The sequence below is a fragment of the Sarcophilus harrisii genome, chromosome 2, assembly GCF_902635505.1.
Source record: "Sarcophilus harrisii chromosome 2, mSarHar1.11, whole genome shotgun sequence".
Classification (NCBI taxonomy): Eukaryota; Metazoa; Chordata; class Mammalia; order Dasyuromorphia; family Dasyuridae; genus Sarcophilus; species Sarcophilus harrisii.
In genome coordinates, this window is record NC_045427.1 from 333,184,990 (window position 1) to 333,204,407 (window position 19,418).

A 19,418-nucleotide genomic window follows, 5' to 3' on the forward strand; every position below is an offset into this window, starting at 1 on the left:
TTTGAATGTATCTTTCAGAAGGTGATCAGTAGATTATTTCAATTTCTATTTTATCCTCTGATTCTCAGATATCAGGGCAGTTTTTTTGTTTTGTTTTGTTTTTTAATAATTTCTTGAAATATGTTTATGCTCTTTTAAAAGTTTTAGCTTTTAAATAATCCAAGAATTCTTTAGTTTTTTCTTGGAGCTATTTTCCAGGTCAGTTCTTTCAATGAGGTATTTCACTTTTTTTTTTTCATTTTTTGACTTTTTTGTCTATTTTTGATATCTTGTGGAGTTACGAGCTTAATTTGCCCAATTTGTAAGTAATTATTTTCTTTAGTAAGCATTAGTACCGTATCTCTTTACTGTTTCACTAGTTCTATTTTTTAAGGAGTTCTTTTCTTCAGTGAATTTTGTACCCTCTTTGCTATTTGACCAATTCTGCTTTTTAAGCAGTTATTCTTTTCAGTGAATTTTTGTGCCCCTTTTAACCATTTGACTAATTCAGTTTTTTAAAGATATTTCTTTTTTCTGCCTCTTTTTCCAAGCTATCAACTTTTTTTATGATTTTCTTGCATCACTCTCATTTCTTTTCCCACTTTTTCCCATATTTCCCTTATTTAATTTTTAAAATCTTAAAAAAAAAAAACCTCTTCCAATAATTCTTTTTAGGCCTATAACCTATTAACATTTTTCTTTGAAGCTTTCCATGTAGCTGTATCATATTGTCATCTCTTGAGTTTGTCTTAATCTTCCTTGTCACCATAGTAACTTTTTATGACCAGTTTCTTCTTTGGTTAAAGCTGATTTTTCCAGCTTATATATTGACTTTATGTTAAATTTAGGCTCTCTTCCCAGAGTATGGGCACATAGTCCCAAGCTCTAGATCTTTCTTGTTGCTATTTTCACAGCTAACTCTAGAAGTCTGTAGTTTTTCATTTCTTCCAAGATGGTGTGATCAAATGAGAGGTTTGAACTTTGCTCTCTTGGCTTGTGCTTTGGCCTTTGAGCAACCACAAACACTCTACTCTTCCCTGGAACTGTGACCAGGGCCCTTGCATCTCCTGCAATTTCAAATACTAATAATTTAGTATTTCTCTTAGATCTGGAACTGCACTATGACAGATTCTTGCACCCAATGCCAACAAAGGATCCCCTGTAATTTCCTTCTGACTAGTTATCTTTCTCTCTTACCATCTGTGGGTTGAGGGCTCTTGAAGATGTTGCTAAGAAACTGCCTCCTGGGTCCTGCTGCTGGTGCCTGGCATGGCCTATATTGTGCAGTCTGTGCTGAAGCTCCAGGTTCAACTTCCTCATCTCCCCACCCCCTTGGGAGAGACCTTTAAGTTGTTCTGACCTGGAAATGTATTTGCCCTGATCTTTTGATTGTACCATTCCAAAATTTGATTTGAGGCATAATTTTACATTATTTGTAGGGGAATTAGGTAGCACTTGAGTGAGTCCCTACCTTTACTCATCTCTTAGCTCCATCTTGGGACTAATATTTTTAGATTCAGCCTATAAAATGACTTTAAAGTAGAAAGACAATCATTTTGTTGTAACTACTTTTGTATGACAAAAATATATAATTGGAAAAAGTGGGGGCAGATATACTTATGGACATAATAAAAACTTGCCTTCTTACAGCAAGATAACTATATGAATATGTATACATATATTAGAGTTAACATATATTTTAACATATTTAACATGCATTGGACTACCTGCCATCTAGGGAAGGGGGTGGGAGGAAGGAAGGGATAATTTGGAACAGAAGGCTTTTGCAAGGGTCAATGTTGAAAAATTACCCATAAATAAAAAGCTTTGATTAAAAAAAAAAAAAACTTGCCTTCTAAAATATATAAGGAAATGTTTAAATGTCAAGAGTTGTAACTCCTAATGAATCTGTAAACTATTATTCTAATCACTGGATAAATGATAACTGATTAAAAGACATATTGCAATTTTCTGAGGAAGAAACAAATGGGTTTTAATAATCTTTTGAAAATCTCATTATTCAAAAATGGAAAAATTAAAATGCCTCTTTTATATTGGCAAATAGAATTTAAACTTTCACCTTTGATTTAATTTGGTCCGAAGAACCCTTGGAAAGGAAACTCCTTGCATTGATGCAGATTGGCAATTTATCTTATACTAGCAATAATACTAACCTAGTGAGAGTGAGAAGTTAAGTGATTCATCCATTAACACAGCCAGTATATATCAGAGCTTGAACTTGGGTACTTCTTATTCACATCCACTATCATACCCAGCCTCTCTTTAATCATACCACAAGAAAATGAGTAATAATGGAAAAAACAAAATAATCCCAAAATGAACTTAAAATAAAATATGATAGTATTAAAATTATGTGTTAAGTGTAAATCTTTATTAAATAAGTTTAGTAGATAGAATTAATTTTCCATGTTAAATTTTTAGTCAAGTATTTTAAATCAAAAATTAGCATTAGTTGTAACAGAGAAATACTGTGAGCTTTTTCAGTAATTTTTCTCTTCAGTATTATTAAGCAACTACTTTTTGCCATGCAAGCAACAACAAGATATAATGGATAGAACTGTCTTTGGACTAGGAAGTTGCAAGAATGTGGTGACATTCATTTGTAGAAGAAATTTTTAATTCAGGTACCAATAAAATCATTTATTTATACCTCTGTCCTCCTTGCCCCCCCAAAAAAAATTTCACATACTAGGAATGCAGAGACAAAAATAAAAATAAACCCTCCCATCAGTGAGGCTCACCTCTACTGAACAACTTAGTATACTGGGAAATAATCATGATGTGCTAAGACTCTATAAAAAAATTAAGACACTAGCTTCATTAAAGTAGAAAAATATAAAATAAATCTGTAAAATCATTAGCCTTTCTTTATTTTCCTAACAAAACCCAAGAGAAAGAGGGAAGGAATTGTATAAGCCAATTAATCAACAAGTATTTATTAAGTGCCAGCTGTGTGCCAGACACTCTGCTAAATACTGGGATATAAATAGAAAGAATAAAATAGTCTTTAACCTCAAGGAGCTTACATACTAACAGATTCTGCTTCTGTGTGTCTGTGTGTCTGTGTGTTACAGAATAAATGTAAAAAGAATAAATGCACATGTAGAGTAATAAAGTAGTGCTTTTTGGTTTGGGGAAGACCATTTAAGATAACAATAAATTGAATCAGATATTTGGGGATTATCGTATAGATATATAGACAGATTATATATATGCAACTAAAAATAACTTTTAATGGGAATAAAGACCTAAATAATTGAAGAAAGATTCAAGTTTCATGAATGAGTGTTGCTAATATAATAAAGATTGTACAGTACTCTCAAATTACTCTACAGATTTTTTGCTTTAACAATCAGATTCCTAGAAAATCTGAAAGAAATATTTTGTAGAACTAGCCAAAATAATAACAAAAATACATTTGTAGGATTGGATTTCAAGAATATAAAGGGATATGATAAATGAAGGAAGAAGGGAGTATTGGGGGAGGGGGGGACTTGTTACTATTAAATCTCAGATTCTACTGCAGAGCAATAATTAACAAAACTAATACTGCATGATAGTAATCATGCAATCAAATGAATAACTATGACTTAGAAATAAAGTGATCAGAAGCAAAATACTGGTGAAGAACAGTGTAAAAGGAGAGAGAAAAATAAAAATTTGAGGGGGGAAGAATGTGATGTAGAGAAATACATAGTAATCATAACTGTGAATGTGAATGTGATGAATTCTCCATAAAATGGAACAGAATAGCAGAGTGGAATAAATACCAGAATCCTACAATATGTTGTTTACAAGTAAAAGGAACAGGAGTAGCAATTCTGATCTCAGACAAAGCAAAAATAGATCTAATTACCAATTGTATACCAATAAATTTGACAATCTGAGTGAAATGGATAAATATTTACAAAAATGTAAATCACCCAGATTAATAAAATAAAGTTTTTATTTTGTTAGAGGGGCAACTAGGTGGATAGAGCACCAGCCCTGAAGTCAGGAGAACCTGAGATCAAATCTGGTCTCAGACATTTCATACTTGTGTGACCCTGGACAAGTCACTTAACCTCAGTTGTCTCAGCAAAAATAAAATAAAGTAAAATCGGTTAACCCCATTTTAGAAAAAAAATGAAATAAAACAAGCCTTAAAATCGGTTAACCCCATTTTAGAAAAAAATGAAATAAAACAAGCCTAAGGAAAAAAATCTCCAGGGCCACATGGATTTACAAGTGAATTCTATGAAACATTTAAGGAACAGTTTAATACCATGTAAAACATTTGGAAAAATAGGTGAAGTCTTTCCAAATTCCTTTTATGGCACACATAAACCAGGAAAAGCCAAATATACAAAGAAAATTATAGACTAATTTCCCTAGTGAATATTGATGCAAAAAAATTTAATAAAATACTAAGAAATTGCAGCATTTGATCACCAGAATAATATATTATGACTAATTGGGATTTATATTGGGAGTTCAGGGCTGATTCAATATTAGAAAAACTATCAATGTCATTTACCATATCAATAACAAAACTAACAAATGATATTATCTCAATGGATGCTGAAAAAGCTTTTGAAAAAGTACAGCACCCATTCCTATTTTAAAAAATTAAAGAGCATAGAAATAAATGGAGCTTTTCTGAAAATGGTAAGCAGTATCTATCTAAAATCATTAGAAAACAATTAGCAAACATGATATGCAATAGGGATAAGCTAGCAACTTTCCCAATAAGATCAGAAATGAAACAAAGGATGTCCAGTATTACCACTTTTATTCAATATGAGCAATAAGAGAAGAAAAATATGTTGAAATTAAAATAGGAAATAAGGAAACAAAACTGTCATTCTTAGCAGATGATGTGATTGTATACTTAGAGAATCAACCAAAAAACTCTACCTTTATTGAAATAATTAACAAATTTAGCAGAATTTCAGAATATAAAATTAATCCACAGAAATCATTGACATTTCTCTATATTACTGACAAAACCCAGCAGGAGAAGATAGAAAGAGAAACTCCATTTAAAATAATTGTAGACAGTATAAAATATTTGGGAGTCTTATCTCCCAAGATATATCCAGGAACTATTTATGAAAACAATATGAATGCTTTTCACACAAGTAAAGCTGGTTCTAAATAATTGGAAAAATATCAGCTGCTCATGACCAACCCAATATAATAAAAATTACACTTCTACCTAAATTATTTTTTTCATCCCATACCAAACTGCCAAAAATTATTTTATAGAGCTGAAAAAAAAATAAAATTTATCTGAAAGAACAAAAGATCAGGAATATCAAGGGAATTAATGGGAAAAATGCAAAGGAAGGTAGACAAGCCATATGAGATCTAAAACTTAAGTAGCAATCATGTAAACTACTTGATACTGGCTAAGAAATATGAAATATGTTAGGTACACAAGACACAGAAATCAGTGACAAGTAATTATTGTTTGATACAACCAAAGACTCCAGCTTCTAGCATAAGAACTTATTATTTAATAATGACTGCTGGGAAATCTGGAAAACAAGAGGGCACAAACTAGGTGTAGGCCCAACATCTCATACTGTATACCAAGATGAGGTCCAAATGGGTACATGATTTACACACAAAGGATGATACCATAAGCAATGTAGGAGAGCAAGAAATAGTTTACCCATCATATCTATGAAGAAGAAAGAATTTACAAAATGGATAATTTGATTATATTAAGCTAAAAAGTTTTTGTAAAAACAAAACCAGTTCAACTAAGAAGAGAAGCAAAAGGCTGGGAAACAATTTTAATAGCAAATGTTTCTGATAAAGGCTTCATTTCTTAGCAATTTAGGGAATTGAGTCAAATTTATAAGAATACAAGTCATTGATAAATGGTCAAAGGATATGAACAGGCAGTTTTTAGATGAAATTGTGGAAGAAAAATGATATGATCAACTTTAATCGAGTTAGCTTTTCTCAGCAATGCAATGATCTAAGAAAATTCCAAAAGACTCATGATAAAATTAAAAAATGCTATCCACTTCCAGAGAAAAAACTAAGGTCTCTAAATGCAGATCGATGCATACTATTTTCACTATTTTTATTTGTTTTTTTCTTTCTTGTGGATTTCTCCCTTTGTTCTGATTTTTTCACAACATGACTAATGTGGAAAAATGTTTAATATGAATGTGCATATATAACCTTTTCAGATTGTTTGCCATCTTGTGGAGGAGAAGAAAGGAAGAAAAAAAGAATTTGGAACTCAAAATCTGAATGTGTATTAGTAAAAAATAAAATATTGTTAAATAGAGGGGTGAAGAGAAGGAAACTGATTGTATGAAAGTCTACAAGAAGACAGAAATGCTAGTTTACTATCTTAGAATATGTGATTTGTTTGAACCTTTATGAACAACTTGAAATTGGACCCAAAAAATTTAATAATGTTCTTTCCATTTTGAATTCCAGAATTTTCTTAATGAAACTGTGATGTTATTAACAGAATTTATTAACAAGAAAAGCAATATGTACTCAAATGTTCATATTAAGATTCTGTGTGATAACAAAATACAAAAAAAATCTGAATTCAAGCATTGGGTAATGACTGAACAAATTATGGTATCTGAATATTTATATCACGTGCATATGTGTTAAGGAAAAAAGATGCCCAAAACATAACTATAAAAATATAAATAAAGTCATCATAGGGAAGTAACAATAAAGTTCAAATATAAATGTTAATATTAATACAATATTACCAGAATTAGAAGATACAATTCTTCTTTTAAGGCGAAAGTATTTACTAATTATCATATATAAGAAAATTAATTTGTTAGTGCTTTCACTAAAATTATTTCATATCATAGTATGAAAATAACTCTTTGTTCTTCAAAACTGTGCCAGTAAAGCAACAAGTTCTGAAAGTCCTGAAATTAAAAGGCTTGAAATAGGACACAGCAACAGGCTTTATACTTTTCTGAGAAATACCTTCTTACAGCTGCTTCTAGAAAAGCATTAGTCTTTCAAAGTTTGTAGAAGTTTTTCCCCATATTGGCCATAAGTTGACAAATTTTTCAGCCATATAACTACTCCTGAGTACTGTCTATTAAGTTGTTTTCATGGATAGAGGGAGAAACCATAATGGTTGTGTCATAGTTTTTTTTGTTTGTTTGTTTTTTGTTTTTGGCTGAGGCAATCAGGGTTAAGTGACTTGCCCAGGATCACACAGTTAGGAAGTGTTAAGTGTCTGAGGTCACATTTGAACTCAGGTCCTCCTGACTTCAGGAGGCAGCCACCTAGTTGCCCCTATATGAAAAGATCTGGCAGTGATGTGCAAGTTTGGATTTCATGGGATATGGTCTTAAAATTTTAAATATTTAATGATAATCCCTGAAAAATATTTTTAAAAGCATTGGTCTTTGCTCTGATTCCTTAGGGAATATTATTATTATTATTATTATTATTATTATTATTATTAAGAAGTAATTATTTTCCTTTATAGCTTTTTTCTGCCTCTGAATATTTTCCTTATCTTTGCTAAAAATACTCTCTGTAGTCCTATTATAAACCAGCAATTTTTTTAAGCAAATGTTTTGGAATTTCAGCAGTTTAAATAAATTAATTTCACTAATTATTATTACATGTTTATATGTGCATTGTATACCCCTATATATATATATGAGTGAATTTTTATCCATTAAAATTAATTAGCACCATTTTTATCTAATGTTTATAATTTATGTGGACATTTTCTTCTAATAAAGCCTTACAATAATATGAAGGTGACTCTGAGAGTCTTTAAAATGATGTCCATAGAGATTAAACTCCTAACAGATTCTCCCAAGTGAGAAAAGCTTTGCAGAGATAGAAGGTATGTTGCATAAGGACCAGGTTAATTGAGAAAAGTTCCATCACCAGGTTGGTGAAATTGATCAGAATAGTGAATTATTTAGCCACAGAAACTACCAAAGGTCTTCTACAAAGTTATACTGGGGTTACAGTGTGCATTGGAGAGGGGAATACTTGCACTGAATTACAGATAGTGTAAGTGTTCAAATGTGCTTTCAAAAACTTCCATCTGATAAGCTTGTCTCACCTTTTTCTAGGAAGCCTTTTATCTATCTTTGATTAAATGTCTTTTCATTCAAATACTTTGAATTTAAATATTTTGAACCAATTTAACTAATCTAAGGTTAAGGTACCTGATATTTTGTTATTTTTTCCTTTTAATTGTTATCTGTCAGGATATCTATGAAAATTTTCATCAGAAATTATATATAGTAATAAGCAGGTTGCCTTTTTATTACATTGTAAATGGAATTATAGTAGTAGTTTTATTAGCATTTCTTTCTTCACTGATTCTTCTTTTGTAGAGCTAGTAAAATATTTCTATGTTTTTCATTCAGCTTCTTAAAGCATTCCTGTGGAGGAGATGATTTGGGGCAAAAACAAAGGAAGGCTTTTTTAATAAGTTGATCAACTTTGTAAGGTCTTGTTTTTTCTACATCAAAACTCTGACCTACCACTAGTGGGCAAGGGTTTGATGATTAATGGGTGTATTTCAATATATCAATGTTTTCTCACTGCAATCTCTGAACAATCTGCTTCTTATAATTAAACAATTTTCCCCCAAAAAAAACCTCTCCTTTATTGGCTCTGCAGGTCAGAGGGAAAGCAGACTGGTCGGCGGGGTAGAAGCACTTCACTAAAAGAAAGACAGCCTGTGAGGCCACAGAATGAACGAGCTAACAGTCTGGATAATGAGCGTTCACCAGACACTAGGAATCACTTGCAGGTGAAGATAACTTACTCCTTTGGTTTGGGAAGAAAAGGGAAAAATTGGTCTAACCATTTGATTACAGAAATTATAGTAACAATTGAATTATGTGTAAGAATAATTCTAACTCCCCAAGAAAAGCACTAAAAAGACAGAAAATAAACTCTTATCTAACCATTAAACTTGGTCTGTGATAAATCAGATTAGAAGACTTCTTTCCTAAGTATCAAGAGAGGTATTAGGAAAAAAAAAAAAAAAAAACTTTATACTACATTAGAAGAATGTGAGTATTCTTTAAATTTGTGGGGAAAAGTAGAGATTGACAATTTTATCTAAGAACTTTTCTTTGGAAAAAAAAGGGATACTGCCACATTTTCATTGGAATAATTAAGCAATGTAAATATGTGAGTAATAACAGCACAGAGAATTACCCTTCAATAGGTAGGGAAAAAAACCTATTGTTTTTCTGTTATCGCAGAACTGCAGCTCTGAACCCTATTCACTGACAAAGGATTTGGTTGATAGAGCAGAAAATACAGGGAACTTGAGGAGAAGTGAAAACTCCACTTAGAATTTAAAGAGAGAAAAACAATATGTAGTGTGTCATGCATCTTAAATTTTGAAGAAAGCAATCAACCAATAAGTCAATAATCATTGATTAAGTTCTTGCTATGTACCAGGCCTCATACAGGAGATACATATATAATAAATAGTACATTTTAACAAGCAAGTCAGCAAGGACATTTATTTTAAAGTACATATAGAACATATAATAATAATACAAGGAAATTTAAAATAATTAAATACAATGGTAATTTAAGAGGAAAAATTATGGAAGCTGAGTTCAATAAAGATATCACAGAGAATGCAGTATTTTAATTATGTCTTGAAGAAAGCTGTGAACTAGGAATGAGGAAGGAGTGCATTCTAAGTCCAGCAGGAAGCCACTGCAAAGTAATAAGGTGTCATGTGTAAGGAATATAGAGAATTTCAGGAAAATGGGGAAGTAATATACAATTAGCCTGGAAAGATAGGTTGTGGTCCAGTTGTCAGAGGCTTTAGAAACTCATAAGGAAACTTTATATTTTATGCTAGAGATAACGGAGAACCAATGGAGGAGTTGAATGAGTAGGATATTGACATAGTCAGAACTTGGGCAACAATGAAGTTGAGATGGGAAAAAAAAGGAAGGCTATAGGCAGTTATATAAGCACCTTCTATGTGCTTATTCATCATGCTAAATATTTTACAAATTTATCTCATTTGGACCTCACAACCTCATAAAAAATAAAAAATATTCTGTTATCATCCCCATTTTATAGTTAAGGAAACAAAGATTAAATGATTTGTCCAGAGTCACACAGTATCTGAGATTAGATTTGAATTCAGATTTTCCTGACTTCAGGCTCAGGATTCTATTTATTTCCTCATCTAAGATTTGATTGTTGTAGGGAGAAATTTGAGGCAAGGACTCTATTTAAGAGAATATTATGGTAATCTAGATGAGAAATGATAAAGATTAACAAAGGTGGTAGCTTTTTTATAAGTGGAATCTGATTATAGCTTTATTAATAGATGATGAGAGAAATGTTCTGGACAGAGGCATAGCAATATTTGGCTATTAATTGGATATGTGGAAAAAGGAAACTCAAAGGTAATACTGAGATTACAAGCTTGGAGGACTGAAAGAATGATAATGCCTTTGACAGAAAGAAGGAAATTTAGAATAGAGGTAGAATTAAGGATGGAAAAGGTAAATGAGTTCTATATTTAGACATACTAAGTTTGATATGTCTCCAAGACATCTGTTTGTGTGGAATTGAATCTCAGGATTGAATTATGCATGTCTGTGTGTGGTATTGATAAAGTTTAGATTTAGGGAACCAAAATGAGATTAGGGTTTCTGGTGGTCAGGGAGTTAAATGATAAGGCAGGTTCAAGGTTCAGGAAACCAAATGGAGAGGTTTGGCTCCCCTGCAACCCCTTGGGATTTGGGGTAAGGGTAGGGAGTTTTGGGGACTCCCTTCTGGTGGTGCAGAGGTCCTCTGTAAAAGAATTTGCAGACCCAAAAACAAAGATTGATAAAAAGGGTTTATTATGGGGATTGGAAGTAAGGGTAGAAATCCTGACAGAGAGGCATGAAATCTGGTTAAGAAAATAGGTGAGGGTAAAGGGAGGATAACACTGGAAAAGAATATTCCAGTGGACAGAGGCCCTTGGCATCCCAAGCATGGAGCTGGCATGTTTGGAACCTCTGCAAAGAGAGGGTTTTAGTTTGGCTTTTTTATATTGTCTTAGGACAGCGAGCAGAATACAACCAGTGGGAGCTGGGCAGCCCAAGCAAGTCAGAATGGGGGCTGGGACAAGGGCCAGATCTTTTATTGGAATTCAAAGGGATGCTTTTTGAACAGGATTTGTAATTGAATCAAAGGCTCTGGCAAGACAACTTGTCTGGGGAGGATATACCTCAGCCAAAAGGGGATGGGAATCTGAAAGGAATCACAGTTTCTTAAAGGGACCACAACCTGCTTCATTATTGTGTATTTTACATGTATTTATGTCTACTAGGTATCTGCATAGGGATGATAATTAAATTTACAAAATTTGTGATAGATAATAAATCAGCAAAGGATACCAAAAAAGCATGATTAAAGAAGTTGAAGTAGAAAACCAAGAGAGAAGAGAATATCCAGGAAAAAAAAAAATGATCATCAGTGTCAAATTCAGGGCATTAGGGCAAGAAAGCTAAAGACTGAAAAGAAAAAAAGAAAAAAAAAGATTTAACAATGAAAAGATATAATATGAAAAGAAACAGGTTTCCCTTATTTGAAAGCCAAATTACAAAGATTTGAGTATAAGTAAGAGGAGAGGAAATGGTGACAAATGAATTTAGGCAGGTTTGTTTGTTTGTTTGTTTGTTTCCCCTAGGTGTTTGAGAAATAGAGGACAGATATAGGATGACAGAATGATAAAGTTGAGTGAAAGTTTTTTAAAGATAAGAAAGATCAAACATATTTAAAGGCATTTAAGAAGTAACTAAACATATCACCTTTAGGTCCTGGGGTTGGGGGAAGGAGAATTGATATAGCAGTAAATTATTTTCAATAAGAAGCAATTTGGAACTTTGCCTTCACTGATACTGTGAGTTATGTGGAAAGTATTAAGTTGTAAGAAAGGGAGACCCCAGCATAATGAAGTGTTTTATGATGGCCTCCAGAAAAGGACTCAACTGTTCAAGACCCAAGGGTGAGCTCACTCTCTGTATCTTTGGGGATTAGTTAAAATCTGTCTTTTGATTGATAACTTCACAGCCCAAATGCACATACAGGAAAGAATGCCTTTGCTTTTTTTTTTTTTTTTTTTTTTTTTTTTTTTTTTTAATAGAAGCATGAGCCAAATTTCTGTTCTTAGGGGAAAATCTGGGTGGTTCAAAACAAACAGATTCTCAGAGAGAAGTCAGTCACTCTCATTAAGGATCCATAATGCCACTGGCAACTCAGTCCAAAAAACTTTATCTAAATATGGACAAGAAGATCAGAAAGTAATAAAGAAAAACCCATTTATAAAATGTTTAGGGGCCAAAAATATATTTTAGCAAAATTATATTTTTGAGGAAAATGTTAGCAATTTAATCTAAAGATAACGTTTTTATTTTAATATCCAGTATGAAACATTAGTATATATTTTTATTAACAGATTATTAAACTCAAGATTATATTAAAAAGGCAGTTTACCTAGCATTTTCAGAGTCACAGAATCTCAGAGTTGGAAGAATCCTCAAAACATGAATTGTAATGATGTGGTTAGTTGCAGTGCAGAGAGTTGTGGGAATCCCTTCTTTAGTCAGAGGCACAGGTTCAACATGAAAGAATTCACAAACTGGAAAAGTCTAACTGGCAAAAGAGAAGTTTATTGTTGTCTGAAAAGCCAGCTTTGCTAGGAAGATTGACTCCTCTGTTGCGAGAGGTCCTGGCAAAGAAATAAATAGCGGTTATCACTGGCAAAGTCTCTTCACAGTGGGCAGGAGTTCTGGTAGGCAGCTGTGCCAAGAGGAGAGGTCCCTTGGCAAGGCATAATTCCTACTTCTTACTTCTGCAAAGGTATGAGTTTAAAATTCTTTTTATAAGAATTCTGAGATTGGGGTTTCTATTGAATGAGATTCCTTCAATGTTGTCACTGCCTCCAGGCCTAGATTTCAAGTTGAATGAGACCATTTAAGTTATATCAAGTCCATATCTCTAGCTGAAGGAGACCACTTTAAGTTCAAACTAAGTAGAGAGTAATCCTGGGCTAATCTTAATGAAACCACTCAAATGCCCTGAAAGGTGGATCTCTGTCAGAGGAGAGTTTCAGAGTTCACCCCAAAAGTCAAGGAGGACATTTTAGGGTTCATCACCATCAGTAAGTGACAAGAAAGCCCATCTACAGCATTCTCATTAGTGGTCCTCAAGCCTCTGTTTGAAGACCTTCATTCAGTGCCTGGAATCTACCACCTTCAGAGACTATCTACTTTTGAATAGATTGAAATATTAGGAAGTTTTTCCTTTTATCAAGCCTAAATTTATGTCTGCACCTTTAACCCACTTCTGTTTCTTAGTCAACTCAAAATGTTCATTGTTCTTTCTCTTCTATATGCCATTCTTTAATTGTCCAGCTTCTCAACACAATGCAGGATTCTTTTCTGTCTTTTCCTTAAATTCTTCCCTTCTTCCTCTTTCCCCTTTTTCTCCCATTGCTTTACTTCAAAATTTCTCTACCAAATAACTTAAGAGAGTGAAAAGACATTTCTTGATCCATTTTACCTTCTCTTCTTTTGCACTTTGGGCATAGAAAGCAATCATTTGGCTATCACAGCAATACAAATTGACAGTTGGGAGAAGCAGAATAATATTCATTCAGAAGATTGTGTCTGAGCTGCATTTTAAAGAGCAAGACTTTAAAAGGAGGAAATAGAAAGAAAATACATACCAGGTGTGGACAAAAAGATATTAATACAGGAGATGGAATATCCTGGATAAGGAACAGAAAAAACATGAATTTCCCTAGATTGCAGGATGCAAGAGGGTAAATTGGGACCAGGTTATGTAGGTCTTTAAAAGCTAAACAGAGGGAGTTTATATATTATTCTGAAGGCATCAGAAAACCACTTTTGGTTGACTAGAAGAAAAATTACTTTGGATTAGAACAGTGAAAAAATTGAAGCAAATTTACCAATTAAGAGTAAACTGTATGAGACAGGTGCTAGACGCCTTTTCCAAAATTAACTAATCTGAGACATCTTCAGATACAGAGAGAAAGCATTTATTTAATCCCTGCAGGAAAAGGCCCTGACAACCTGGGAGCTATTCCAACTCCTGCCATGTGCTCCTGAACCTGGCCAGCTTCTGGCTTGTCTGGATTTAAAAGCAAAAACCCGAGCCTTTTCATTGGATAGACTAAAAGGATATAACCATCCTTGACCAATGATTACCAATGTTGTCTGCCTCCCACAGGTCATGTCACTTCCTGTAACTTCACTAACTTCCTGTATCCCTGCATTCAAAGTTCATCCCTCCAGAGATCATGTGACACCCTGAGTTATTCCCAGACCCAGAGTCCAAAGCCCAGTCTCCCAGTTCTGGGAACAGGGATCATGTGACTCAATACTGAAAAATACTTCATCCAATCAGTCTCATTCAGGAGGCTGCTCAGTAAACTAGCAAAGAAGTTATGAGGACATGAATTAAAGCAGTATCTGTGTGAGTAGAAAGAAAGGAGAAAGTTGGGAAAAATATGAAGGTAGATACCACAAGATTTGGTGATTGATTTTATAAATGGAGTGAGGAGTTGAGAATAATACCAAGATTACCAACCTGATATTTGGGAAGGATGATGATGCTTTCAACAAAAATAATGTAGTTTGGAAGGTTTGGGGGAAAAGATAATGACTTTAGTTTTAGACTTGTTGACATATTTAGAACATCTGTTCTTAATCCAAGAGGCAATTAGGTGATACAGTATTAAAGGTCAGGAGAGAGTAGTCTGAAATATCCCTTAGGTAATTAGGGGAATTACCTGCATATAGATAATAGTTGAACTCACAGAAACTCATAGATTTATAGAGCGGGGATGGAAAAAGCCCAGGATAGAACCTTGGGAAACATCTGCAATTAATTAGTATGAAGTAATTGCTGAGCCATCAAAGGTTACCAAGAAAGAAAGGTTAGACATTGAAAGGAAAAGGAAATGTTGGAGTCTAGCTCCAGTGCAAACCAAGAGAGTGAAATGAATACCCAAGGCCAGGAGGAATATGTGCTTTGCAGTCTTCAGTTATTAATCTGAGTGCCATGCTTAATATACCTTTTAGGCTAATGTTACAACATTACTAGCTACCTTCAGTTGACATTATATTCTTCCAGGGGTAATGCACATTCCATTCTTTGACTTTTCAGTATGCACCTTAAATATCAATATCAGGGTACTTATCAACACGGAATTGTAAATAACCTAGTTGTGATGCTCACCAACATCAAGAAAATGGTAAATAGCTATAATGTTGTATCTGGACATCAGTATCACTTTATTTTGTCAAAACAGAGTAGTAAATAGCATATTTTATATGCTAATTTACTTGACATACTAATATATGTATGTCAAGTATGTCCTTAATTCATTTTTAAAGGTAAATAGTATAGTTGAACATTGTTAAGGGTAAGTAGTATAGTTGAAATGCCTTGTTCCTGTGGCATGCATTCTCCAACAGGAGAATCCTAATTTTACCAAATATCTCTTTACAATTATTAATAGCTGGACTGGACTCTAGCTGTTTTTGGACTTTTCAGTAGTGGCCCTCTACAAGGAAACAAGTAAAGCAAGAGGGGGAAAAAAAACAGAAAAGAGGAGCCAGGAGGAAATAGTGGTCAATACTGTCAAATGCAGCAGATAGAGCTACAAATATAAAGATTGAAAAAAGACCACCAGGTTTGTCAAGTAAGAGATCACTAGCATCTTTGGAGAAAGCAGTGTCTGTTAAGTGATGAGCTAAATAACAGATTACTTTCTGGCCCAGTTTTGTTGATTAAAGAATGAGAGAAACAAGTAAAGACACTTTTTTAGGGAGTGTAGCTGAGAAAGGGAGAAGAGATGCTGGACAATAAAAGTGTGTTGTTTTTATTTTCCTCCTCTTTCTTGCTTATTACTTCTCCTTGAGTGCTTTTCTTCCCCTTCTCCTATTCTTCAGGTCCTTCTTTTCCCCAAGAGTCTCTTCCCTTTACAATTCTGTTTCTTTAGCTTCTTATCAAGTCTTTCCAAATATCTGCTTCCCAAATTCTTTCACACTGTCCCTCATTACAACTCCATATCCTTTCAAGTCACCCTAAAAATTCCTTTTCGTTTGTAAGCTAAAGCCCCTTATTTTTCTCCCACCAAAACCAAAAAGTAGATAATGTTTGACTTAGAAAGAGTAGCATTTAAAGAGGAAAAGCAAATTGTTAGTCTTAAAAATGAAAGGGAGAACTTTCTACCAATGCAGATGAAATTAGAGCAATAATTAGGAGTTACTTTGCCCAACTTTATGCCAATAAATTTGATAACTTAAGTGAAATGGATGACTACCTTCAAAAATATAGTATTTCCCAGTAGTTCCCAGATTAACAGAGGAAGAAGTAAATTGCTTAAATAGTCCCATTTTAGAAAAAGAAATAGAACAAACTATTAATCAACTCCCTAATAAAAAAATCTGCAGGACCAGATGGATTTTCATGTGAATTCTACCAAACATTTAAAGAACAATTAACTCCAATGTTATATAAATTATTTGAAAAAAATAGGGAATGAAGGACTCCTACCAAATTTCTTTTATGACATAGAAATGGTGCTGATACCTAAATCAGGTATGTTGAAAACAGAGAAAGAAAATTATAGGCCAATCTCCCTACTGCATATTGATGGAAAAATCTTAAATAAAATATTAGCAAAAAGATTACAAAAAATCATCCCTAGGATAATACACCATTACCAAGTAGGATTTATACCAGGAATGCAAGGCTGGTTCAATCAATAACCAAATTAACAAAAACCATATGATCATTTCAATAGATGCAGAAAAAGCATTTGAAAAAATCCAGCATCCAGTCCTATTAAAAACACTAGAGAGTATAGGAATAAATGGACTTTTCCTTAAAATAGTCAGTAGCATCTATTTAAAACCATCAGTAAGCTTCATACATAATGGGGATAAACTGGAACCATTCCCAATAAGATCAGGAGTGAAAAAAGGTTACCCACGATCACCATTACTATTCAATATTGTATTAGAAATGCTAGCTTTGGCAATAAAAGTTGAGAAAGAGATTAAAGGAATTAGAGTAGGTAATGAGGAAAACAAATCACACTTTGCTGGTGATATGATAGTATACTTAGAGAACCCCAGAGATTCTACTAAAAAGCTATTAGAAATAATCCACAACTTTAGCAAAATTGCAGGATACAAAATAAACCCACATAAATCATCAGCATTCTTATATATCACTAACAAAATCCAACAGAGTTACAGAGAGAAATTCCATTTAAAGCAATTGCCGATATTATAAAATATTTGGGAATCTATCTGCCAAGGAAAAGTCAGGAACTATATGAGCAAAATTACAAAACACTTTCCACAAAAATAAAGACAGACTTAACCAATTGACAAAATATTAAGTGCTCTTGGATAGGTCAAGCAAATATAATAAAGATGACAATACCACCTAACTAATCTATTTATTTAGTGCTATGCCAATCAAATTCCCAAAAAACTATTTTAATGATCTAGAAAAAATAACAAAATTCATCTGGCAGAACAAAAGGTCAAGATTTTCAAGGGAACTAATGAAAAAAAAAAATCAAATGAAAGTGGCCTAGCTGTACCAGATCTAAAACTATATTATAAAGCAGCAGTCACCAAAAACATTTGTTATTGGCTAAGAAATAGATTAGTTGATCAGTGGAATAGGTTAGGTTCACAGGACAAAATAGTCAATAACTTTAATAATCTAATGTTTGACAAACCTAGTTTTGGGGATAAGAATTCACTGTTTGACAAAAACTGCTGGGAAAATTGGAAATTAGCGTGCCAAAAACTAGGCATTGACCCACACTTAACATCGTACACCAAGATAAGGTCGAAATGGATTCATGATCTAGGCATAAAGAATGAGATTATAAATAAATTAGAAGAACATAGGATAATTTACCTCTCAGACCTATGGAAGAGGAAGGACTTTATGACCAAGAAGAACTAGAAATCATTATTGATCACAAAATAGAAAAATGTGATTATATCAAATTGAAAAGTTTTTGTACAAACAAAACTAATGCAGACAAGATTAGAAGGGAAGCAATAAACTGGGAAAACATTTTTACAATCAAAGGTTCTGATAAAGGCCTCATTTCCAAAATATATAGAGAATAGACTCTAATTTATAAGAAATCAAGCCATTCTCCAATTGATAAATGGTCAAAGGATATAAACAATTTTCAGATGAAGAAATTTTAACTATTTCTAGTCATATAAAAAGATGCTCCAAGTCATTATTAATCAGAGAAATGCAAATTAAGACAACTCTTGAGATATTGCTACACACCTCTCAGATTGGCTAGGATGACGGAAAGATAATTATGAATGTTGGAGGGGATGTGGAAAAACTGGGACACTGATACATTGTTGGTGGAATTGTGACTGCTTCCAGCCATTCTGGAGCACATTTTGGAACTATGCTCAAAAAGCTATCAAACTGTGCATACCCTTTGACCCAGCAGTGTTACTACTGGGCTTATATCCCAAAGAGATCTTAAAGAACGAAAAGAAACCTGTATGTGCTAAAATGTATATGGCAGCCTTTTTTGTATTGGCTAAAAACTGGAAATTGAATGGATGCCCATCAATTGGAGAATGGCTGAATAAATTGTGATATATGAATATTATGGAATATTGTTGTTCTGTAAGAAATGACCAGCAGGATGATTTCAGAAAGGCCTGGAGAGACTTACATGAACTGATGCTGAGTGAAATGAGTAGGACCAGGAGATCATTATATACTTCAACAACAATACTATATGATGATCAATTCTGATAGATGTGGCTCTCTTCAACAATGAGATAAACCAAATCAGTTCCATTTGTTCAATAATGAAGAGAACCAGCTACACCCAGCGAAAGAACTCTGGGAAATGAGTGTGAACCACAACATAGCATTTCCACTCTCTGTTTTTGTCCACTTGAATTTTTTATTTCCTTCTCAGATTAATTTTACTTTATTTCTAAGTCCAATATTTTTTGTGCAGCAAAATAAATGTATGGATATGTATACATATATTGTGTTTAATATATACTTTAACATATTTAACGTGTATTATAAATACGTTATTTATAACTGCCGTCTATATATGGCATCTAGAGGAGGGGTGGGGAAAAGGAGGGGAAAAGTTGGAACAGAGGTGGGGGGAAGGAGGGGAAAAGTTGGAACAGAAGGTTTTGCAAGGGTCAATGCTGAAAAATTAGCTATGCATATATCTTGTGAATAAAAAGCTATAATTTAAAAAAAAAAAAAGAAAAAAGGGGGAAAAAAGTAGCATTTGCATTAAAATGATGTATAGCTTTGAGATTTAGAAATCATCTAATTCAGCCTCCCCATGAGATAACTGAAACCCA

General features: G+C 33.2%; 1 protein-coding gene across 8 annotated transcripts in view; it reads left to right on the forward strand.

The window, feature by feature from the left end:
* Positions 1 to 19,418, forward strand: part of PACS2 (phosphofurin acidic cluster sorting protein 2) — a 364,749-nt gene that overhangs the window by 238,182 nt on the left and 107,149 nt on the right. For all 8 annotated transcript variants that reach the window (XM_031952885.1, XM_031952883.1, XM_031952888.1 and 5 more), the window contains one exon: positions 8,635 to 8,767. In XM_031952885.1, the coding sequence (XP_031808745.1) occupies positions 8,635 to 8,767 (133 nt within the window). The remainder of the gene's footprint in view (positions 1 to 8,634; positions 8,768 to 19,418) is intronic.